Below are 26,684 nucleotides of genomic sequence, written 5' to 3' on the forward strand. Positions count from 1 at the left end.
ACTATATACAGAAAATCCTAAAGATGCAAGAAAAAAAAAATATGAGAGCTCATCAATGAATCTGGTAAAGCTGCAGAATACAAAATTAATATACAGAAGTCTGTTGCATTCTATACATTAACAATGCTCTATTAGAGAAATAATAAAATCCCATTTACAATTGTATCAAAAAGAATAAAATATCTAAAATAGATTTAACTAAGGAGGTAAAAGAATTGTATTCAGAAAACCTTCAGACAATGATGAAATGGACTGTTTAAGAAAGCTGGGTTTCCATGCTTTATGATCTGGTGCAAACAACCACTGTAAGAATATTTTGCCAGTCTGATTTCCACTTACTTATAAAATTTATGAAATGATTTTTTCAGTTTTGATCAAGGAGCACATGTCAATCCCTCTTTATGTACAAAGTATGGGACAGGAATCTGTTTTAGAGTCAGCACATTAATTTCCTGGAATGATGTACTCTGGTCTACTCTCATGTCCTGAAGTTGCTGATCCCATGCTTGAAAATTCTCTATGCTCTCCTGTTGACTCTGGATTGTGGCTTTTCTCTGCTGGTCCCTTCATCATAAAAATCCTTTCATGAGTTTCTTAAAACTTCTGATCTACTAGTAGTGGCCTTTTCGACTTTCCTCCAGGAATAGGGATTTAGTCTCTCTTCTAAATTAATCTTGTCACAATAATGAGATTTTGAGATGGAGGGGAAATAAATGACTAACAGCCTGCCATTTGGATTTAAAAGTTCAGGGTTATCTTAAATAAAAATTAAAAAAAATTTTACAATGTTTTCCTTATCTTCTAATCACAGTCACATTATAGGCAACCTAAAAATTTCAGAAGCATTTTTAGATTAAAGCATTTACAGGTCACATCAAATTTTGTCACCATTACCTGTCAATTGCTTGAAGATCATTGGCTGGATTCCACGTAGGATCAAATAATACAACCACATTGGCACCAACAAAATTAAGGCCTAGTCCACCAGCCCTGGAGTAAATTAAAAAAATAGCACAATAAAACAGTAAAAATAAATTTTGCTCTGTAACTCAATGATGCCAGGTTTCTATAACAAAATAAATACAGTATTACATTATAAAAGAAAGGTAATTAAAACACAAATATGCCACAAGGAAAATTACTATGGAACATTTTTTTTTTTTTTTTTTTTTGGTACCACTCTAGAATACTCCTGAAGGACTATGGACAGAGGATCATAACATTGTATAGGAGGCAGTGATCAAAACCATCCCAAAGAAAAAGTAATACAAGAAGGCAAAATGGTTGTCTGAGGAGGCTTTACAAATAGATGAGAAAAGAAGGGAAAGGCAAAGGAGAAAGGGAAAGATACACTCAAGTGAATGCAGAGTTCCAGAGAAGAGCAAGGAGAGATAAGAAGGCCTTCTCAAATGGACAATGCAAACAAATAGAAGAAAACAAAGAATGAGAAAGATTAGAGATCTCTTCAAGAAAACTGGAGATACCAAGGGTACATTTCATGTAAGAATGGACAGGATAAAGGACAGAAATAGTAAGGACCTGACTTATTATTTCAGAAGAGATTAAGAAGAGGTGGCAAGAACACAGAGAACTACACAAAAAAGATCTTAATGACCCAGAAAACCATGAAGGTATGGTCACTCACCTAGAGCCAGACATCCTGGAGTGTGAAGTCCAGTGGGCCTTAGGAAGCATTACTAAGAACAAAGCTAGTGGAGGTAATGGAATTATAGCTGAGCTATTTCAAATCCTAAAAGATGATGGTGTTAAAATGCTACACTCAATATGTTAGCAAATTTGGAATACTCAGCAGGGCCCACAGGACTGGAAAAGGTCAGGTTTCATTTCAATCTCAAAGAAGGGCAATGCCAACGAATGTTCAAACTACCATATAACTGCACTCAGTTCACATGCTAGCAAGCTTATGCTCAAAATCCTACAAGCTAGGCTTCAGCAGTACATGAACTGAGAACTTCCAGATGTACAAGCTGGGTTTAGAAAAGGGAGAGGAACCAGAGACCAAATTGCTAACATTTGTTGGATCATAGAGAAAGTAAGGGAAATCCAGAAAAGCAAGCTTATGCTTAAAATCCTACAAGCTAGGCTTCAGCAGTACATGAACTGAGAACTTCTGGATGTACAAGCTGGGTTTAGAAAAGGCAGAGGAACCAGAGACCAAATTGCTAACATTTGTTGGATCATAGAGAAAGTAAGGGAAATCCAGAAAAACATCAATCTGTGCTTCAGTGACTATGCTAAAGCCTTTGACTGTGTGGATCACAGCAAACAATGGAAATTCTTAGAGATGGGAATACCAGACCACCTTACCTATCTCCTGAGAAACCTGTATGCAGGTCAAGAAGGAACAGTTAGAACCAGCCATGGAACAACGGACTGGTTCAAGACTGGGAAAGGAGTATGACAAAGCTCTGTATTCTCACCCTGCTTACTTAACTTCTATGCAGATCACCTCATATGAAATGCTGGGCTGGATGAAGCTCAAGGTGGAATCAAGACTGCCAGGAGAAACATCAACAACCTCACATATGCAGATGATACCACTCTAATGGCATAAAGTGAAGCGGAACTAAAGAGCCTTTTTTTGAGGGTGAAAGAGGAGAGTGAAAAATCTGGCTTAAAACTCATCATTCAAATACTAAGATCACAGCATATGGTCCCATCACTATATAGCAAACAGAAGGGGAAAAAGTGGAAGCAGTGACAAAGTTTCTTTTCTTGGGCTCCAAAATCACTACGGCCAGTGACTGCAACCATGAAATTAGAAGACGCTTGCTCCTTGGAAGGAAAGCTATAACAGACCCAGACAGTATATTAAAAAGCAACAAAATCACTTTGCCAGCAAAGGTCCGTATAGTCAAAGCTATAGTTTTTCCAGTAGTCATGTACGGATATGAGAGCTGGAGCATAAAGAAGGCTGAGCACCAAAGAACTGATGCTTTCGAATTGTGGCACTGAGAAGACTCTTGAGAGTCCTTGGACTATAAGATCTGATCAGTCAATCCTAAAGGAAATCAACCCTGAATATTCATTGGAAGGACTGATTCTGAAGTAGAAGCGCCAATACTTTGGCCACCTGATGCAAAGAGATGACTCACTGGAAAAGATCCTGATTCTGGGAAAGATTGAAGGCAAAAGAAGGGGGAAGCAGAGGATGAGATGTTTAGAGACCATCACTGACTCAATGCACATGCATCTTAGCAAACTCTGGGAGACAGTGAAGGACAGGAGAGCCTGGCGTGCTGCAGTCCATGGGGTTGCAAAGAGTTGGATATGACTTAGTGACTGAACAACAAGCGTAACAGAATATCTCTAAGAAATTTGAGCATTAGAGCTCATTTAAGTAGGCTATGCTGGTTTTTACATTTTTTGGATACTTAAATACTATTATTTAGGATTTTCCTAACATAACTTTTAAAAACTGCTAATATACTCTAGCTAAACAAATATACACACTTAAAAAATGTACTTGTCTTTATTCCTCTAAGTGCAGCTGAAAACCCTGGGCATTACATATAAAATGAAACACAAGATTATGAAAGCTGGAGGGAACACAGATTGGTTACAGACCACAAGAGGTACGACATGGCAGTGAGTTTCCTGGCTGTATTTTTGCCTAATATATTCCAGACTGGAATACCAGAATGGGTTTCCATGCCCTTCTCCAGGGAAATCTCAACCCAGGGATCGAACCTGGGTCTCTTGCATTGCAGGCAGATTCTTTACTGTCTGAGTCACCTGGGAAGTTCCCTGGGAGAAGCCAGCAAACAGTCACAGACCAAAAAAAAAAAAAAAAAAGAAAGAAACCTAAGAAAAGCCTCTTCCTTTAGGCAAAGAACCAGGAAAGGCATAGAGTTTTAAGACAGAAAAATGAAAACAATAACCAGTCTATTATTGCAAACACAATAGAAAAAAAAAAATCTGTAGCCCTAACCCTAACTTGGTCATCCAAGACTGAGTGGGGAGACTAAATTTCCATCTTTGCCTGACAGTAAAGAGGTGCCTCTCATTCTCATTCAGGCGGTGTCTGGGAAGACTGATAAAGGAGCTGGAACTTTTGACTTGTGCCAAGCTATAACCAAGGTCCCCTCTGTAGTGTGGGGAAAACCATGCAGAAATAGCAATAAAGTGCCTCAATCTCAGGATATCAACATAGGCCAAGCAAGAGACATGGATTTCTACCTAATGTGTCTGGCATGGTGTCTGGCTAAAATAGAAGTTATACATAAGATACACAGTCTCATAACATAATACTCAAAACATCGAATATACAATAAAAAATTACTACTCTTATCAATATCTAGGAAAATCTCAATTTCTATGAGAAAAGACAATTAACATGGATAACACTGCAAAGAATCAGATGTTCGAATTATCTGACAAGGATTTAAATGCAGCCACAATAAAAATGCTTCAAAAATGCTTGAAATATGCTTGAAACAAATTAAAAATATTAAGTCTCAGCAAAGAAAGAGAGGATACCAAACAAAAAATTTTAGAACTGAAAAATAACTGAATAACAAAACTTGCTGGTTGGATGACAGACAACAGAATCAATAAACATAGGAGCAGGTCAATATTATTTGCCCAATCTACACAACAGAAAGAAAATGCCCAGGAAAAAAAAAAAAGTCTTAGAGGCCTGAGAGACAGACATAAAACAGCTAATACTTGTATCAAGAGAAAAGAGAGAGTGACACTGAATGAAAAGGTACTGAAAGAAATATAGCTGAAAACTTCCCAAATTTGGGGAAAAAGATAAACCTATAGAATGCAAAAACTGCATGAACTCCAAAATGATAAACCCAAAGAAAACTATGTTTAGATATAGTGTAATTCAGTTCAGTTCAGTTCAGTCGCTCAGTTGTGTCCGACTCTGCGACCCCATGAATTGCAGCATGCCAGGCCTCCCTGTCCATAACCAACTCCCGGAGTTCACTCAGACTCGTGTCCATTGTGTCAGTGATGCCATCCAGCCATCCCATCCTCTATCGTCCCCTTCTCCTCCTGCCCTCAATCCCTCCCAGCATCAGGTCTTTTCCAATGAATCAACTCTTCACATGAAGTGGCCAGAGTATTGGAGTTTCAGCTTTAGCATCAGTCCTTCCAATGAACACCCAGGACTGATCTCCTTTAGGATGGACTGGTTGGATTTCCTTGCAGTCCAAAGGACTCTCAAGAGTCTTCTCCAACCCCACAGTTCAAAAGCATCAATTCTTCGGCATTCAGCTTTCTTCACAGTCCAACTCTCACATCCATACATGACCACAGGAAAAACCATAGCCTTGACTAGACGGACCTTTGTTGGCAAAGTAATGTCTCTGCTTTTCAATATGCTATCTAGGTTGGTCATAATTTTCCTTCCAAGGAGTAAGCATGTTTTAATTTCATGGCTCCAATCACCATCTGCAGTGATTTTGGAGCCCCCAAAAATAAAGTCTGACACTGTTTCCACTGTTTCCCCATCTATTGCACATGAAGTGATGGGACCAGATGCCATGATCTTCGTTTTCTGAATGTTGAGCTTTAAGCTAACTTTTTCCCTCTCCTCTTTCAATTTCATCAAGAGGCTCTTTAGTTCCTCTTCACTTTCTGCCATAAGGGTGGTGTCATCTGCATATTGAAGTTATTAAACTTCCGCAAACAGAAGACAAACTCTTATAAGCAGTCAGAGAGAAATCGTATCAACATATTACTTTTAAGGGAACATAAGTTCAAATAACAGTAGATTTCTCATTAGAAACCAAGGTGGCCAGAGGAAGCAGTACATTTTTCAAGTGCTAAAAGAACTGTCAACACAAAATTCTATATACAGTAAAAACACCCTTCAGGAATAAAAGGGAAATCATGATATTGTCAGACTAAGGAAAATTAATAGAATCTGTCACCAACAGACTTAGAAGCAAGATAAAACAACTAAAAAAGCCAACCAATATCCAGTCTATCAAATTTACCTCAAAAAAAAATTTTTTTTTTTTAATCAAGAGTCCCTTCTTCATTTCTATTTTCCCTTCCCCTATTTCAAACGTTGATATCATACCTGTATGTATTACTTCAGTGGCCTCCAGTCTTCCCTTACCTTTGACCTCAGATCCATTCCCACATTACATAAAATAATTTTAAATACAGAATGTAGAAAACTAGAGGCTTTCCAGGTGGCCTAGTGTTAAAGAATCTGCCTGACAATGCAGGAGACACTGGAAATGCAGGTTTGATCCCTGGATCAAGAAGATCCCCTGGAGGAAGAAATGACAACCCACTCTAGTATTCTTGCCTGGAAAAATCCCATGGACAGAGGAGCCTAGTGGGCTACAGTCCGTGGGGTCACAAACAGCCGGACATGACTGAGCTACTGAGCACACACGCAGAGAAAACTAAGTATGCCACTCCTCTATTTAAAACTTCTCAATTTTTGGAGAGTCAAAGTTCTGTCTTCATTTAATTTGACCTCTGGTTAAAATATACAGTGAAAAGAAGCCACAAAAGATATATGCATATTTTGACAGTTTTAAAAATAAGAAATTGTTTAATGGATCTGACAAATTCATTTTTCTACCAGCCAAAACATATCAGAAGACAAATAATTCATTCTGGAATGAAGTTATTTATAAAGTTTTTTTTTCTAAATATACCTAGCAAAACTGAATAATAAAATGTTTGTCTACTGATTTAAAGATTTCAGCTGCCTACACAGCTTTTTAGATTTTACCAAATACTGTTATCCTCTCATATTTTGAACTTTCTGTGTCTAAATACCCTATATTTAGCAATTATTTTATTATATAATGATCATAAATTTTGTATTTTTAAAAAGTAAAACTTAAAATCCAAGCATAAAATCAGTTTTCTTTATATTCTACGCTTTTCTAATCTCAACTTTTAAAGCCTTTCACTGAAGTTTTTCTCTTGCTATTTCTCCCTTTTCGGAATCTTTATACTAGATACTATTCATCCAGGGAGAGAAAATGTTAACAGTCTTCTCTTATGCAGTTTCTATCAAAATAGAAAGAAATTAATATTTATACAGCATCTATTATATGCCAGAAATGGTGCTAGAAATTTTCATTTATCCTATACTTTCATCCTCAACACAGTTCTATGAGCTATTGTTCTCATTTTTACAGATGAGGAAATTGAGAATCAGGAATATTAATTTACTTGCTTAAAAGTCATTGAAGTGGCTAGTGTCTGGATTCAAACCCAGGTATCCTGACTTAAAGTTCAATATTCAATAGAAATTGAATTAGCTCCTTTGGAAAATAACTTATTAGAGGCAATAGCAAAAAGGTATCACGGAGACTTAAACTCAAAGAAAGGAATGAGGTGAGATAAACAGTAAGGTTTGGAAAAAATTCTAAAAATAAGTAAATTAGGGGAGTAGGTGATTTAGATAACAAATAACTAGAAGAAAAGTCAGAAGTTTACCTGTCTACTATCGTGATGGGGAAATTTTTGAAAAATCAAGGTTCATAAGATTACATAATTAGACTATTGTGTGAAAAATCAACTAGTTATGATTAAAATAAAATTGGAGAGTAAGAAATATTTTCTAACACTTAACACCAAAAATAAGTCTAGTCAACTGTTCAGCAAGTTGTGACATGAATTTACCTCCGATGTCCTAAATAAGCCACAGGAAGGTTACCACTAGTTGAGGTAACAATCTTCAAAGATACTTTGAAGACTGTCCAAGTTAATTCAGAGGCAATATTTCTTTAAAAAAAAAAAATAACCTCTAAACTCTATCTCTAGAGACAAGATGATTCTCTATTTGATGATAATACAATTCAGAACTGCAAACTTTTCACACCTGTCACTCCTCTCATATGGCTAAGCGCAAAAGCTTAGTCCTTAGGCAATAAAATACAAAAAGAATACAGCTCTTTTCAACCTGAGAAATGGTATTAAGACAAATAATCAACATGCAGGCTATTCATTCCTTAGGTCTTTCACATTCTATTTTGTATAAAAAATATATAAAAATTATATTTAATCGTATCTTAATGTTACACAAAAAATGCCATCAATGAATTAAATTTTATTGTTATGTATTAACTATTATAAAAATCCTGCATGCCATAATGAAGATCGAAGATACTGCATGCCACAACAAAGACCTGACACAGCCAAACAAATATTTATTTTAAAAGGTCGAATAAACTATTCTTTTACTGAGAAGCCTAAATATATTTAACCAATACCATGCTCATAGATAGGAAGGTTCAAAAGTGTTAATATGTCATTTTTCTACAAAGTTGTTTATAAATTCAGTGATTCCAATAAAAATTCCAACCCAAGGAAAAACGCCAGAAAACTCTCCTCTGATGAACTGAATGAGATGATTATGGAAAGCTAAGCTTTAAGGTATTGACATTCCAGAATAAAGATTCACAGAATGAGAGTTCAAAAAAATAAATACATAATTTAAAAGACAAAAAATTAGTTATTTAAAATAAAATAATAAGATTGGAAAATGCCATTTTTTTTTTTCAGACATAGAGCCAAGAAAGATAAAAACACAAAGTAAGAGATCAAAGTTCACAGGTTTAAAGAATCATTCTAGGGGAATTCCCTGGTGGTCCAGTGGTTAGGACTCTGATCTTTCACTGCTAAGGGCCTGTGTTTATCCCTGGTTGGGGAACTAAGATTCTGCAAGCTATGCAGTGCAACTCTGTCCTCCCCCAAAAAAGAATCATTGTAGGAACACTAAAATCAGATAACTTAGTGACCAGGAGAGACACTAGAAAAAACTGAAGAGAAGCCACTGTCAAAGAAATAATCAAAGAGAATTTTCCAGAGTTCAGAAATACAAGCCTTCAGATTACACCCAGCAAAATAAATGAACAAAAACTCACATCAAGACTCAAATATCAGACTTCCCTGGTGGTACAGTAGGTAAGAATCTGCCTGTCAATGCAGGGGACATGGGTTCCATCCCTCGTCCGGGAAGATTTCACGTGCTGCAGAGCAACTAAGCCCATGCATCACAACTACTGAGCCACACTCCACAGCTCTGAAGCCTGTGCATCCTGGGGTCTGCACACTGCAACTACAGAGCCCATGTGCCTAGAGTTTGTGCTCCGCAACAAAAGAAGCCACTGCAATGAGAAGCCCATGTACCACAATGAAGAGTAGCTCCTCATGCTGCAACTAGAGAAGGCCCATGCAGCAACCAAAAGACCCAGCACAACCAAAAAAAATTAATTAATTTTTTAATTAATTTGTAAAAGACTCAGATATCACTGTGAAATTTCAGATTACAACTGGTTGATTGGTATTAGACAAAATTTCAGAAATACGAAATACCAGAAAACAATGTTGAAGAACCAAAGAGCCTCTTGATGAAAGTGAAAGAGGAGAGTGAAAAAGTTGGCTTAAAGCTCAACATTCAGAAAACTAAGATCATGGCATCTGATCCCATCACTTCATGGGAAATAGATGGGGAAACTGTGGAAACAGTGTCAGACTTTATTTTTGGGGGCTCCAAAATCACTGCAGATGGTGATTGCAGCCACGAAATTAAAAGACGTTTACTCCTTGGAAGGAAAGTTATGACCAACCTAGACAGCATATTAAAGAGCAGAAACATTACTTCGTCAACACAGGTCCGTCCAGTCAAGGCTATGGTTTTTCCAGTAGTCATGTATGGATGTGAGAGTTGGACTATAAAGAAAGCTGAGCGCTTAAGAATTGATGCTTTTGAACTGTGGTGTTGGAGAAGACTCTTGAGAGTCCCTTGGACTGCAAGGAGATCCAACCAGTCCATCCTAAAGGAAATCAGTCCTGAATATTCATTGGAAGGACTGATATTGAAGCTGAAACTCCAGTATTTTGACCATCTGATGTAAAGAGCTGACTCATTTGAAAAGACCCTGATGTTGGGAAAGATTGAAGGCAGGAGGAGAAGGGGACGACAGAGGATGAGATGGTTAGATGGCATCACCGACTCAATGGACATGAGTTTGGGTGAACTCTGGGAGGTGGTGATGGACAGGGAGGCCTGGCGTGCTGTGGTTCATGGGGTCACAAAGAGTTGGACATGACTGAGCAACTGAAGTGAACTGAATACCTACAGAGATCTAAAAAGAAATTCTCTACAGTTGGCCAAAGCAATTACATGAGAGATCACATAAAAGACATTTTATGATATTCAAAAATACATAAAATTTATTTTCTATATATTCTGGCATACAAAGTTATTTGTTAAAATAGCTGACAGATAATATAGACAGACGGAGAAGGCAATGGCACCCCACTCCAGTACTCTTGCCTGGAAAATCTCATGGATGGAGGAGCCTGGTAGGCTGCAGTCCATGGGGTCGTGAAGAGTCGGACACGACTGAGCGACTTCACTTTCACTTTTCACTTTCATGCATTGGAGAAGGAAATGGCAACCCACTCCAGTGTTCTTGCCTGGAGAATCCCAGGGACGGGGGAGCCTGGTGGGCTGCCGTCTCTGGGGTCACACAGAGTCGGACACGACTGAAGCAACTTAGCAACAATACAGACAGATGACAGAAGTAGAAGAAACGGTGGATGTGTGCTAATGTTAATACCACATATTACAAATACTTAGAAGGTACTGTAGAAAGTTGCTGGACTAAAAATCAAAGATTAAAGTATATTATTTAAGGCTAAAAATTAATTAATAGACAAAAATAAAAGAGTAAAGACTACATGGAAAATGGGGCTGCTGCTAAGTCGCTTCAGTTGTGTCCGACTCTGTGCAACCCCATAGACGGCAGCCCACCAGGCCCCGCCGTCCCTGGGATTCTCCAGGCAAGAACACTGGAGTGGGTTGCCATTTCCTTCTCCAATGCATGAAAGTGAAAAGTGAAAGTGAAGTTGCTCAGTCGTGTCCGACTCTTTGTGATCCCATGGACTGCAGCCCACCAGGCTCCTCCGTCCATGGGATTTTCCAAGCAAGAGTATTGGAGTGGGGTGCCATCGCCTTCTCTGGAAAAATGGGGAGGGGGGAGTAAAAGAAAACTAAATTTCCCTTTAACATAACACAAAGTCCAAGCTGTTGATAAACTAAAAGATAATGAAGAATTAGGATTCTGGCAAAAATGATGAACTGAGCCAGTTTGAAAGTCTTTTTTTTCAACACCTGGAAATTAAATATAAATTTTTGCAAAACGAGAAAAACAAAACAAAAACTGAGTATATCTCTTTTGAAAAATACAGCTGATGAATGTATTTATTATATTTTGTAAAGTTCTTTACGTAACAAATGTAAGGATTTAGGTAACAAACCATTCTTTGAATTCAGTCACAGGAAAACGGGAATCCAAAACTTCTCGTGCCCTGGGTGGGACACCTAACAGAGAAGTCAAAGTAAAACCACAGTAATGGAGAACTCCCACAACCAGTCTCCTAAGGATGAACAGAGGGAAAAAGAGCCCCACTGAAGATAAGCTCAAAATAAAAAATTACAAAATGTGTGAAGAAACCGTCTACCACAAGCAAGAGCCAGAGGGAAGAACAAATAGAAGGATTAGCATCCCCCCAAAATAGAAGTCAAATAGAGTAAAAATGCCATTCAGAAAGATATTTTAAAAAATGACTAAAACTACTAAACAAATAAAAGCTAGAAACCATAAAAACCAAAAAATATAGATAAATGATCAGCTAGATTTGAAAAATATATGGAAGACCTTTTTAAAAATTTGAGTATATTCCTATGCTGTACACTGTATCCACATGACTTCTTTATTTTGACCCTCTCAATCCCCTGTACCTTTTAACCCCTTCTCCCTACTCCTTCCCTTTGGGCAACCACTAGCCTGTTCTCTGTATCTGAGTCTGTTTTGCTATGTTTGTCCTTTTATTTTTTAGATATTATATGTAAGTGAAATCATATAGTACTTGTCTTTCTCACTTAGATTTACTTCACTTAGATTATACACTGTAGATTCACCCATGTTGTCACAAAGGGCAAGATTTCATCCTTTTTATGGCTAAGTAACATTCCATTGTATACATATATATCTATATATACATAAAGTATATATATCTATGTATGTGTGTATAATCATTATCCATTTATCAATAGACACTTAGGTTGCTTCTGTGTCATAGTTATCATATATACTGCTGCAGTGAACATACATGTATCTATTCAAATTAGTGTTTTTCATTTTCTTCAGATAAATGACCAAAAGTGAAATTGCTAGATTGTATGACAGTTGTACTTTTAATTTTTTGAGGAACCTCCATACTGGTTTTCATAGTGACTGTATTAGCTTAGATTCCCACCAACAGTGCAGAATGGTTGCCTTTTCCCCATATCCTCAACACCACCTGTTATCTGTTTTGTTTTTTTGGTAAAAGTTACCCTGACAGGTGTGAGGTGCTATCTTTCTGGTTTGATCTGCATTTCCCTGATGATTAGTCATGTTGAGCACCTCATCATGGGCCTGTTGGCCATCTGTATGTCTTCTTTGGAAATATATCTATTTGGGACCTCTGCTGATTTCTTAAGGTTATTTGGCTTTTTTATATTGAGTTTTATGATTTCCTTATATATTTTGGATATTAACCCCTTATTGAACATACCATTTACAGTACCTTCTCCCATTCAGTAGGCTGTCTTTTTCTTTTGTTGATAGTTTTCTCCACTGTGCCAAAGCTCTTTAGTTTGATGTAGTTACATGTTTATTTTTGTTCTTACTGTTCTTGCCCAGAAAGATTCAAAAACATTACAAAGATCAATGCCAAAGAGCTCACTGCTTATATTTTCTTCTAGGAGTTTTATGGTTTTAGGTCTAACATTAAATGTTTAATCCACATTGCATTTATTTTTGTATCTGGCATTAGAAGAGAGTCTACTTTCACTCTCTTACATCTATCTGTCCAATTTTGCCAACATCACTTATTGAAAAGACTTTTTCCAGCGTCCGAGGTCAGGAGCGGTGATGAGAGGAGTTACCCCGCGTCCGAGGCCAGGGGCAGTGGGTGGGAGGAGCTACCCCACGCCCCCACGCCCAAGGCCAGGGGCGGCGGCCGGGAGGAGCAACCCCACGCCCGAGGCCAAGGGCGATGGCCAGGAGGACCAACCCCACGTCCAAGGAGCCACGGCTGTGCGGGCGCAGGAGGGCCTAGAGGAGCTATCTCACGTTGAAGGTCAGGAAGGGCGGCGATGAGGAGATACCCCTCGTCCAAGGTAAGGAGCACTGGCTGTGCTTTGCTGGAGCAGCCGTGAAGAGATACCCCACGCCCAAGGTAAGAGAAACCCAAGTAAGACGGTAGGTGTTGCAAGAGGGCATCAGAGGGCAAACACACTGAAACCATACTCACAGAAAACTAGTCAGTCTAATCACACTAGGACCACAGCCTTGTCTAACTCAATGAAACTAAGCCATGCCCGTGGGGCAACCCAAGATCAGCGGGTCATGGTGGAGAGATCTGACAGAATGTAGCCCACTGGAGAAGGGAATGGCAAACCACTTCAGTATTCTTGCCTTGAGAACTCCATGAAAAGTATGAAAAGGCAAAATGATAGGATATTGAAAGAGAAACTCCCCAGGTCAGTAGGTGCCCAATATGCTACGGGAGATCAGTGGAGAAATAACTCCAGAAAGAATGAAGGGATGGAGCCAAAGCAAAAACAATACCCAGCTGTGGATGTGACTGGTGATAGAAGCAAGGTCCGATGCTGTAAAGAGCAATATTGCATAGGAACCTGGAATGTCAGGTCCATGAATCAAGGCAAATTGGAAGTGGTCAAACAAGAGATGGCGAGAGTGAATGTCGACATTCTAGGAATCAGTGAACTAAATGGACCGGAATGGGTGAATTTAACTCAGATGACCATTATATCTACTACTGCGGGCAGGAGTCCCTCAGAAGAAACGGAGTGGCCATCATGGTCAACAAGAGAGTCCGAAATGCAGTACTTGGATGCAATCTCAAAAACAACAGAATGATCTCTTGTTCGTTTCCAAGGCAAACCATTCAATATCACAGTAATCCAAGTCTATGCCCTAACCAGTAATGCTGAAGAAGCTGAAGTTGAACGGTTCTATGAAGACCTACAAGACCTTTTAGAACTAACACCCAAAAAAGATGTCCTTTTCATTATAGGGGACTGGAATGCAAAAGTAGGAAGTCAAGAAAACCCTGGAGTAACAGGCAAATTTGGCCTTGGAATACGCAATGAAGCAGGGCAAAGACTAATAGAGTTTTGCCAAGAAAATGCACTGGTCATAACAAACACCCTCTTCCAACAATACAAGAAAAGACTCTATACATGGACTTCACCAGATGGTCAACACCGAAATCAGATTGATTATATTCTTTGCAGCCAAAGATGGAGAAGCTCTATACAGTCAGCAAAAACAAGACCAGGAGCTGACTGTGGCTCAGATCATGAACTCCTTATTGCCAAACTCAGACTTAAATTGAAGAAAGTAGGGAAAACCACTAGACTATTCAGGTATGACCTAAATCAAATCCCTTCTGATTATACAGTGGAAGTGAGAAATAGATTTAAGGGCCTAGATCTGATAGATAGAGTGCCTGATGAACTATGGAATGAGGTTCCAATGACAGGGATCAAGACCATCCCCATGGAAAAAGAAATGCAAAAAACCAAAATGGCTGTCTGGGGAGGCCTTACAAATAGCTGTGAAAAGAAGAGAAGTGAAAAGCAAGGAGAAAAGGAAAGATATAAACACGTGAATGCAGAGTTCCAAAGAACAGCAAGAAGAGATAAGAAAGCCTTCTTCAGCGATCAATGCAAAGAAATAGAGGAAAACAACAGAATGGGAAAGACTAGAGATCTCTTCAAGAAAATCAGAGGTACCAAAGGAACATTTCATGCAAAGATGGGCTCGATAAAGGACAGAAATGGTATGGACCTAACAGAAGCAAAAGATATTAAGAAGAGATGGCAAGAATACACAGAAGAATTGTACAAAAAATATCTTCACAACCCAGATAATCACGATGGTGTGATCACTCACCTAGAGCCAGACATCCTGGAATGTGAAGTCAAGTGGGCCTTAGAAAGCATCACTACGAACAAAGCTAGTGGAGGTGATGGAATTCCAGTTGAGCTATTCCAAATCCTGAAAGATGATGCTGTGAAAGTGCTGCACTCAATATGCCAGCAAATTTGGAAAACTCAGCAGTGGCCACAGGACTGGAAAAGGTCAGTTTTCATTCCAATCCCAAAGAAAGGCAATGCCAAAGAATGCTCAAACTACCGCACAATTGCACTCATCTCACACGCTAGTAAAGTAATGCTCAAAATTCTCCAAGCCAGGCTTCAGCAATACGTGAACCTTGAACTTCCTGATGTTCAAGCTGGTTTTAGAAAAGGCAGAGGAACCAGAGATCAAATTGCCAACATCTGCTGGATCATGGAAAAAGCAAGAGAGTTCCAGAAAAGCATCTATTTCTGCTTTATTGACTATGCCAAAGCCTTTGACGGTGTGGATCACAATAAACTGTGGAAAATTCTGAAAGAGATGGGAATACCAGACCACCTGATCTGCCTCTTGAGAAATTTGTATGCAGGTCAGGAAGCAAGTTAGAACTGGACATGGAACAACAGACTGTTCCAAATAGTAAAGGGAGTTCGTCAAGGCTGTATATTGTCACCCTGTTTATTTAACTTATACGCAGAGTACATCATGAGAAACGCTGGACTGGAAGAAACACAAACTGGAATCAAGATTGCCGGGAGAAATATCAATCACCTCAGATATGCAGATGACACCACCCTTATGGCAGAAAGTGAAGAGGAACTAAAAAGCCTCTTGATGAAAGTGAAAGTGGAGAGTGAAACAGTTGGCTTAAAGCTCAACATTCAGAAAACAAAGATCATGGCATCTGGTCCCACCACTTCATGGGAAATAGATGGGGAAACAGTGTCAAGAGTTTATTTTTCTGGGGTCCAAAATCACTACAGATGGTGACTGCAGCCATGAAATTAAAAGACACTTACTCCTTGGAAGGAAAGTTATGACCAACATAGATAGCATATTCAAAAGCAGAGACATAACTTTGCCAACAAAGGTTCGTCTAGTCAAGGCTATGGTTTTTTCTGTGGTCATGTATGGATGTGAGAGTTGGACTGTGAAGAAGGCTGAGTGCCAAAGAATTGATGCTTTTGAACTGTGGTGTTGGAGAAGACTCTTGAGAGTCCCTTGGACTGCAAGGAGATCCAACCAGTCCATTCTGAAGGAGATCAGCCCTGGGATTTCTTTGGAAGGAATGATGCTAAAGCTGAAACTCCAGTACTTTGGCCACCTCATGCGAAGAGTTGACTCATTGGAAAAGACTCTGATGCTGGGAGGGATTGGGGGCAAGGGGAGAAGGGGATGACAGAGGATGAGATGGCTGGATGGCATCACTGACTCGATGGACGTGAGTCTGAGTGAACTCCGGGAGTTGGTGATGGACAGGGAGGCCTGGCGTGCTGCGATTCATGGGGTCGCAAAGAGTCAGAAACGACTGAGTGACTGATCTGATCTGAATATTCTGGCTGCTTTATGATAGATTAGTTGACCATATAAATGTGGGTTTATTTATGGGCTCTGTATTCTATTCCACTGATCCATGTGTCTGGTTTCGTACCAGTACCATACTTTTTGACTATTATGGCTTTGTATACCACACAAATTTGATTCTGAAATCAGGAAGCAAGACGAACTCTAGCCTTGTACATTCTCAAGCTCTCTTTGGCTATCTGGGGTCTTCTGTGGTTCCATACAAATTTTGGGACTATCTGTTCTGTGAAAAATGCAATGGGTATTTTGACAGTGATTGTACTGAACATGAAGATTACTTTGGGCTATACGGACATTTTAACAATCTTAATTCTTTCATTAGTGTGGTGTACTTTTCCATTTATTAGTGTTCAATTTCTATTTGTGTTATAGTTTTCAGTGAATATGTGATTTACCTCCTTGGTTAAATTATTTCTAACCATTGTACCCCGGAGAAGGCAATGGCAACCCACTCCAGTACTCTTGCCTGGAAAATCCCATGGACGGAGGAGCCTGGTGGGCTGCAGTCCATGGGGTCGCTAAGAGTTGGACACGACTGAGCAACTTCAGTTCCACTTTTCACTTTCCTGCATTGGAGACAGAAATGGCAACCCACTCCAGTGTTCTTGCCTGGAGAATCCCAGGGACGGGGGAGCCTAGTGGGCTGCTGTCTATGGGGTCGCACAGAGTCGGACACGACTGAAATGACTTAGCAGCAGCAGCAGCAGCAACTATTTTATTCTTTCTGATGTAGTTGTAAAAGAAATTGTTTACTTAATTTCTCTGGTAGCACATTATTTGTGTATAGAAATGCAGCAGACTTCTGTGTGATAATACTGTCTCCTGCAACCTTGTTGTTGTTGTTTAGTTTCTAAGTCATGTCCAACTCTTTGCAGCCCCATGGACTGTAAGCTCACCGGGCTCCTCTGTGCATGGGATTTTCCAGGCAAGAATACTGGAGTGGGTTGCTATTTCCTCCCTCAGGGGATTTTCTCAACCCAGGGATCCAACCTGCATCTCCTGCTTGGCAGGCAGATTCTTTACCTCTGAGCCACCAGGGAAGCATTCTGCAACTTTACTGAATTCATTTATTAGTTCTTACAGTTTTCTGGTAGTCTCTTCAGGGTTTTCTATATATAGAATCATGATATCTGCAAATAGCGACAGTTTTGCTTCTTCTGTTCCTATTTGGATGCCTTTTATTTATTTTTCTTACCCGATTACTGTGGCCAGGAATCACTGCACCATGTTGAATACAACTGGTAAGAGTGGGTGTCCTTGTTTTGTTCCTAACCTTAGAGGAAAAGTTTTAAGCTTTTTATCACTGAGTATATTATTGGCTGTTGGTTTTTCATATATGGCCTTTATTATGTTACATTCCCTCTATAACCACTTTATTGAAGGTTTTTATGATAAACAGACATTGAATTTTGTCAAAATCTTTTTCTGCATCTATTGAGTTGATCATACGATTTTTCTTCTTCAATGTGTTAATGTGATCTATCGCATTGATTGATTTGTGGGTATTGACTCCTACTTGCATCCCTGGGATAAATCTTACTTCATCATGGTGTTTAATCCTTTCAACTATTATTGAATTCCATGTGCTAATATTTGTTGAAGATTTTTAGATCTCATCAGGTATCACTGCCTTGTGATTTTCTTTTTTGTGTGATACCTTTGTCTGGTTTTGGTATCAGGGTTAATGCTGGCCTTGTAAAATGAGTTTGAAAGTGTTTCTTTTGCTTCAATATTTTTGGAATAGTTGGACAAGACTAGGGATTATTTGTTCTTTGTTTGGCCAAGCCACTTGACTTATGGGATCTTAGTTCCCCAACCAGAGATCAAACCTGGGCCCCCTGTGGTGGAAGCATGAAGTCCTAACCACTGGACATCCAGGAAAATCCCAACTGGTTCTTTAAATACTTGATAGAATTCCTCTGTGAAGCCATCTGATTCTGGACTTTTGTTTGTTAAGAGTTTTTTGACTACTGATTCAATTTCATTATAGCAATCAGTCAGTTCAGATATTTTATTTCTTCCTGATTCAGTCTTTGAAGACTGTATGTTTCTAGGAATTTACACATTTTTTTCCAGGTTGTCCAATCTGTTGGCACATAATTGTCTACAGCAGTTTCTTATGAGTGTTTGTATTTCTGTGATATTGGTTGTAACGTCTCTTTTATCTCTGATTTTATTGATAGGTGTATGCTGCTGTTCAGTTGCCCAGCTGTGTCTGACTCTTTGTGAACCCATGGATTGCAGCATGCCAGACTTCCCTGTCCCTCACTATCTCCCGAAGTTTGCCCAAGTTTCTGTCCATTGCATTGTTGATGCCATCCAGCCATCCTATCCTCTGACACCCTCTTCTCCTTCTGCCCTCAATCTTTCCCAGCATCAGGGACTTTTCCAATGAGCGAGCTATTAGCATCAGGTGACCAAAATACTGCAGCATCAACTTCAGCATCAGCCCTTCCAATGAGTATTCGGGGTTGATTTCCTTTAAGATTGACTGGTTTGATCTCTTTGTTGTCCAAGGGACTCTCAGGAGTCTTCTCTGGCACCACAGTTCAAAGGCATCAATTCTTTGGCATTCTGCCTTTTTGGTCCAGTTCTTACAAGTGTATGTGACCACTGGGAAGACCATAGACTTGACTATAGGGACTTTTGTCAGCTGAGTAATGTCTCTGCTTTTCAACACACTGTCTAGGTTTGTCATAGCTTTCCTGAAAAGAAGCAATTGTCTTCTGATTTCATGGCTGCGTCACCATCTGCAGTGATTTTAGAGACCAAGAAGAGGAAATCTGTCACTGCTTCCACCTTTTCCCTTCTATTTGCCATGAAGTAATGGAGCCAGATACCATGATCTTAGCTTTTTTAATAATTAGTTTTAAGCCAGATTTTTCACTCTCCACCTTCACTCTCCTCAAGAGGCTCTTTAGTTCCTCTTCACTTTCTGCCATTAGTGTGATATCATCGGCATATCTGAGGTTGTTGATGTCTCCTGCCTATCTTGATTCTAGCTTAACTCATCCAGTCAGGTATTTCTCATGGTGTGCTCAGTTTATAGTTTAAATAAACAGGGTGACAGCAGACAGCCCTGTGGTATTCCTTTCTCAATCCTGAACCAATTGTTCCCTACAGGGTTCTAACTGTTGCTTCCTGACCCACATACAGGTTTCTCAAGAGAGAGGTAAGATGGTCTGGTACTCCCACCTCTTTAAGAACTTTTAACAGTTTGTTATGATCCACATAGTCAAAGGCTTTAGCCCAGTCAATGAAACAGAGGTAGATATTTTCCTGATATTCGCTTGCTTTCTCCATGATCCAGCGAATGTTGGCAACCTGATATCTGGCTCTTCTGCCTTTTCAAAACCCAGCTTGAACATCTGGAAGTTCTTGGCTCACGTAATGCTACCATGAAAGTGTTAAATTAGGGCCTTACTAGCATAGCATGGGAGATGAGTGCAACTGTCAGATGGTTCAAAGATTGTTTAATACTACTATAGGTGTATACTTACTGACACTGACATTTTGTTAACTGTTTGCTTGCTTTTGTAATACTTTTTTGCTCTTCTTTTAGTCTCTTCCCTTGTGGTATGATAACTTTCTTTAGTATTATGTTTGGGTTCCTTTCCCTTTTATTTTTCTGTATCTATTGCAAATTTTTGGTTTATGATTACCATGAGGTTCATATATACTGACATGTGTGTGTATATATACATATGTATATATACATACACATATACATATATACACACACACACACACATGCTGTTTTTGTTTTTCAGTCACCCAGTCTTGACTGAATCTTTGAGACTCCACGGACTACAGCACACCACCGCTCTGTCCCATACCATCTCTCAAAATTTGCCCAAGTTCATATCCATTGCATTGGTGATGCTATCCAGCCATCTCATCCTCAGATGCCCTCTTCTCCTTTTGCCCTCAATCTTTTCCAGCATCAGGGACTTTTCCAATCTGAGTCAGCTGTTTGCATGAGATGACCAAAATACTGGAGCTTCAGCTTCAGCATCAGTCTTTCCAATGAGTATTCTGGGTTGATTTCCCTTAAGATTGACCAGTTTGATCTCTTTGCTGTCCATGGGACTTTCAGGAGTCTTCTCCTATACCATAATTCAAAGGCATCAATTCTTTGGCATTCTGCCTTATTTATAGTCCAGCTCAATATATACACACATACATATATGTATACTTACATATACATTTATATACACAATTTTATATATGTATATACACACACATTATATAAATCTGTTTTTAAATGACAGTTGCTTAAGTTCGAATGCTTTTAAGCACTACATTTTTACTCCCCCACCCCATGTTTTATGTTCTGAATACCATATTTTATATCTTTCTATTTTTTGTATCACGTAACTACTTAATGCAGTTGTAGTTATTTTTACAACTTTTCCTTTTCAAAAAAATCGAAGCATATTTGATTCAGAATGTTGTGTTAGTTTCTGATGTATAGTAAAGTGATTCAGTTATATTGTTTTTCAGATTCTTTTTCATTTTAAATATTGAAGATAGTTCTGCAACTTCTGTCTTTTAATCTTCATTCTACCCCTTTTTACGGGTTTGAACTGCTACCTTTACTATATATTTGTCTTTATTAGTGAGTTTTTTTTCTTTCATATATTTTGTTATTTCTGGTTATGGCCTTTTCCTTTCACTTGAAGAAGATCCTTTCACATTTGTTATAGGATCCATTTTGTGATGATGAACTTTTAGCTTCTGCTTGTGTGGTAAACTTCTTCTCTCCTTCAATTCTGAATGATAACCTTGCTGGTAAAGTATTCTTGGCCATAAGTTTTTTTTTCATTTCAGTACTTTAAATATAATGTGTTACTCCCTCCTGTCCTATAAAGTTTTGCTGAAAAATCAGCTGACAGGACTTCTAAACACAAAAAATAGATTTTAAAATTAAAAATTCAATGGACAGATTAAATAGCAATTTGCAATATAGCTGAAGTGATAATTAGGAACTTTATGGCAGAGCTTATCAAATTAGACTACAGGTGAGCAGAACAATAATGAAAGATAATTGGTTGTCATGATAAATTCTGTACTATTTGAACTGTTGTTGAAGATATTTATTACCTTTAAAACATTATTTAAAAATTAAGAATGCTTATATGTGTTTGATAAAACTTAGCTGAAGACAGTGTTCTATGTCATTTAATACTGAGTATTTAAGGACTCATGTGTGAAATTCCTCTTGAATTCATTCACAAGTAAATGGAAATCTAGAGCTTCTCAGGCCTTAGCTGTAAGAATTCAAGAATAATTTTAGTCCTCAGCAGTTAAGTAGTTCACTCACCACATATATTTGATTTCTCACTGTAATTTTTCTGTTTTTTGGCCATGCTGTATAACTTGTGCGACCTTAGTTCCTTTACCGGTGACTGAACATATCCCATGGCAGTAAAAGCACTAAGTCCTAATCACAGGACCTCTAGGGAATTTCCAAAGCAATTTTTTTTTTTTACTCACTTTTTCCCTCTTTGTATTTTATGTTTTTTTTTTAAAGTCCCTTGAGATTAATTTCAAAAATATACAAACAGCTCATAAAGCTCAATATCAAGAACAACAACTAACAATCCAATCAAAAAAATGGGCAGAAGACCTAAACAGACATTTCTTCAAAGAAGACATACAGATGGCCAACAGGCACATAAAAAAATGTGTAAAATCACTAATTATTAGATAAATGCAAATCAAAACTACAATGAGGTATCTATCACTTTACTCCATTCAGAATGGCCCTCATCAAAAAGTCTACAAATAATAAATGCTGGAGAGAGAAAAGGGAACCCTCCTACACTGCTGGTGGGAATGTAAACTGGTATAATCACGATGAAAAACAGTATAACTACCATATGATCCTACAATTCCACTCCTGGGCATATATCTGGAGAAAACTATTATTGGAAAAGATACATCCATCCCAGTGTTCACTGCAGGACTATCTATAAGAGCCAAGACATGGAAGTAACTTAAATGTCCATCCACAGATGAATGGATAAATTCATATATATACAATGCAGCAACATGAATGGACTTTGAGGTTATCTTACTAAGTAAAGTAAGCCAGATAAAGATAAATATCATATGATATCACTTATACATGGAATTAAAAAAAAGATACAAATGAACTCATATTTAAAACAGAAAAAGACTCACAGATCAAGGGAGGGGAGGGATATGTTAGGAGGATGGGATTAACATATATACACTACTATAGAGAAGACAGATAACCAACAAGAACCTACTGTATAGCATAGAGAACTATATTCAGTATTTTGCAGTAACATAAAAGGGAAAAGAACCTGAAAAATAATATAGGTTATTGAATCTTTCTACTGTATACCTGAAACTTACATGACATTGTAAGTCAACTATACTACAATCTTGAATAAATAAATAAATAAATAAACGTCCTTTGAAATTCTTTTTGAAAGACAGTGGGAGTATATCTATAAAATACTTATTATATTAGATGTTAAAAAGTTACAGATTTGTCACCCCTGCCAAAAGAGACTAATCTTCTCAGGTGTTTATATCAACTTAAATTTTTTCTAAAGTACGTGTATGTCTTAAAAAGTTCACTGAGATTCATAAACAGGTGTTAGAACTGATTTAGCTTTATAAAACCTATAAATGTTCAGCTGCTCTCCTTGAGACCAGGTAGAGACAGAGGAGGGAAACTCCTGGTCCATTAAGCCTTCCTTATGGGTTCTCAAGGGTTCCTTGACCACAGTTTGAAAATCACTGACACGTGACTCTCAACTATTCAATTAATAACTTGATTATTCAACTAAGTCTGACTGTTGTAACTACAACACACAAGTCAAAAAACTATAGAATATTTCAATGAAGAAGCAGCCACTTTTCGGATATTTTAAAAAATAAAGCCAGACATATAAAGAGGATGAAAATAATGGAACTGACAGAGAAGTTTAGATAAAACTCAATATTGTTATCCCAGTCAACATTAATAGCATTTTTGTTGCTTCTCCTTAAAGCTAAATGAAACACAGCAATAGAAGCATAATCACTGAAAATCCAGTAACAGTTTAAGGATTATCTTAAATCTTAAGAGCAATTAGATAGAAATCAAGTTATAAAATTTTATTTTCTTACATTGTAGAGACAAGGCAAATGTTTACATCTTGAGTACTGTTGAATTCTTTCACAATCTTGATTCTTTCCTCTGATTTTGTACTTCCATCAAGTCGTCGGTAATCCAGTCCAGATGCCATACAGTACTGCTGCAGCACATCAAGCAACTAGAGGAGAGATACAGAGACATGCAAAGATAAACTCATGGTTTAATAAGTGTCATACCATTATACAGATGAGCTGTACTAAGTATTAATATCTCTGTTCACAGTTTCTTTCTTACAATTACAAGGGCAACAAATATTTTTCTAACTTCTGACTCATACATCTTCCTACTATTATACTGAAACTGACTTTAACATTCGGCAACCTTTGTGTTAAAAAAAGAAAAATCAATCTTTCAAGGGAAAAAACCCGATCTTTAGCTTTCTAAACCAAAAAAAAAAAAAAAGGAATAAAAAGAAAAGTATTGGTCAACTCATTTATCTAATTATATTCATTATTTTTGCTATAGTCCACATTCTAAAATATCTTAAATATCTTAAAAGAACATTTTAATTATTAACAAAAACATCTAAGTAGAGAATTAGAAATCTATCTTTATGTTTGCTATTTCATAGTAATTCTGATATCGGAGAAGGCAATGGAGATTTAAGTATCTGTTTTAAAAGTTGTTTACCTCATTACCATTTCCTACAGAAATTATTACGAAGCAGAAGATACTAGGAAGAGGTGGTAAGAATATACAGAAGAACTATACAAAAGTTCTTCATGACCCAGATAATCACGATGGTATGATCACTCACGTAGAGCCAGACATCCTGGAATGTGAAGTCAAGTGGGTCTTAAGAAGCATCACTACGAACAAAGCTAGTGGAGGTGATGGAATTCCAGTTGAGCTATTTCAAATCCTAAAAGATGATGCTGTGAAAGTGCTGCACTCAATATGCCAGCAAATTTGGAAAACTCAGCAGTGGCCACAGGACTGGAAAAGGTCAGTTTTCATTCCAATCCCAAAGAAAGGCAATGCCAAAGAATGCTCAAACTACAGCACAATTGCACTCATCTCACATGCTGACAAAATAATACACAAAATTCTCCAAGCCAGGCTTCAGCAATATGTGAACTGTGAACTTCCAGATGTTCAAGATGGATTTAGAAAAGGCAGAGGAACCAGAGATCAAATTGCCAATATTCGCAGGATCATCGAAAAAGCAAGAGAGTTCCAGAAAAACATCTACTTCTGCTTTATTGACTATGTCAAAGCCTTGCCTGTGTGGATCACAACAAACTGTAGAAATTTCTTAAAGAGATGGAAACACCAGACCACCTGACCTGCCTCCTGAGAAATCAGTATGCAGGTCAAGAGGCAACAGTCAGAAATGGACATGGAACCACAGACTGGTTCCAAATAGGGAAAAGGAGGACATCAAGGCTGTATATTGTCACCCTGCTTATTTAACTTATATGCAGAGTACATCATGAGAAATGCTGGACTGGACGAAGCACAAGCTGGAATCAAGACTGCTGGGAGAAATATCAATAACCTCAGATATGCAGATGACACCACCCTTATGTCAGAAAGTGAAGAAAAACTAAAGAGCCCCTTGATGAAAGTGAAAGAGGAGAGTGAAAAAGTTCGCTTAAAGCTCAACATTCAGAAAACAAAGATCATGGCATCTGGTCCTATCACTTGATGGGAAACAGTGACAGACTTTATTTTTTGGACTCCAAAATCACTGCAGATGGTGACCGCAGTCATGAAATTAAAAGATGCTTGCTCCCTGCAAGATAAGTTATAACCAACCTAGACAGCATACTAAAAAGCAGAGATATTACTTTGCCAACAAAGGTCCATCTAGTCAAAGCTATGGTTTTGCCAGTAGTCATGTAGGGATGTGAGAGTTGGACTATAAAGAAAGCTGAGTGCCAAAGAATTGATGCTTTTGAACTGTGATGTTGGAGAAGATTGTTGAGAGTCTCTTGGACAGCAAGGAGATCCAACCAGTCCATCCTAAAGGAAATCAGTCCTGAGTATTCACTGGAAGGACTGATGCTGAAGCTGAAACTCCAATATTCTGGCCACCGGATGCAAAGAACTTACTCAATTGAAGAGACTCTGATGCTGGGAATGATTGAAGGTGGGAGGAGAAGGGGATGGTTGGATGGCATCCCCAACTCAATGGACAGGAGCTTGAGTAAGCTCCAGGAGTTGGTGATGGATAGGGAAGCCCGGCATGCTGCAGTCCATGGGGTCGGAAAGAGTTGGACATGACTGAGTGAGTAAACTGAACTGAACTGAACTGAACTGACAGAAGATACGTAAGTAGTAAATGTGGCTGGATGCTTTTTTTACCTCTTTAAGATACAGAGATCTCTTTATAGACTTTTAAGCCTCAGGAACTAGACCTGAGTCAATCAAAAATATGCTCCAGACAAAACTCACCTTGGTGGAAAAGGAGAAAAGAAGAACTTTATCTTTGTTTTTCCTGCAATGATTTAAAAGCTGCTGAAGAACCTGGAAGAGAACCACAAGAACATCAGTGAACCAGTTTCACTAAAAAGTATACTTTATATACATACACATCACTTAAGAATTTTTTTAAAAATTATTTTATACAATATAATCTGAGTAATCTTTGATAATTCCCTTCATTTTTTCCAAGTTTAAAGTATTAGATATTACATGAAATTCATCATATTATTAAAAATGAGGTAAATTAAATTGCTCAAGGACTTAGTTCATCTCATCTGGATTAATAAAAAGGAAGCATTTTAGATTATGAGATGCATTTAAATGGATTAATTTAATTTCCAAAAACACTTTTTTATACTTACAGTATGTTCAGAAACTAAATTACAGAACAGTATTTCTTTTAGGACTTGGGCCTAGATATCCATCTAATATCAAGAAAACTAGAGATGTCAAGGGAATATTTCATGCAAGGATGGGCACAATGAAGGACAGAAATGGTATGGACCTAACAGAAGCAGAAGAGATTAAGAAAAGGTGTACACAGAAGG

General features: G+C 38.1%; 1 protein-coding gene across 3 annotated transcripts in view; it reads right to left on the reverse strand.

The window, feature by feature from the left end:
- ERCC6L2 (ERCC excision repair 6 like 2) overlaps positions 1–26,684 on the reverse strand; it is a 156,570-nt gene that overhangs the window by 72,267 nt on the left and 57,619 nt on the right. For all 3 annotated transcript variants that reach the window (XM_005895844.3, XM_070375321.1, XM_070375322.1), the window contains 3 exons: positions 26,107–26,178; positions 23,682–23,827; positions 895–990 (listed from right to left, as the gene is read on the reverse strand). In XM_005895844.3, coding sequence (XP_005895906.1) covers positions 895–990; positions 23,682–23,827; positions 26,107–26,178 — 314 coding nt within the window. The remainder of the gene's footprint in view (positions 1–894; positions 991–23,681; positions 23,828–26,106; positions 26,179–26,684) is intronic.

Source organism: Bos mutus, chromosome 8 (assembly GCF_027580195.1).
Source record: "Bos mutus isolate GX-2022 chromosome 8, NWIPB_WYAK_1.1, whole genome shotgun sequence".
Lineage (NCBI taxonomy): Eukaryota > Metazoa > Chordata > Mammalia > Artiodactyla > Bovidae > Bos > Bos mutus.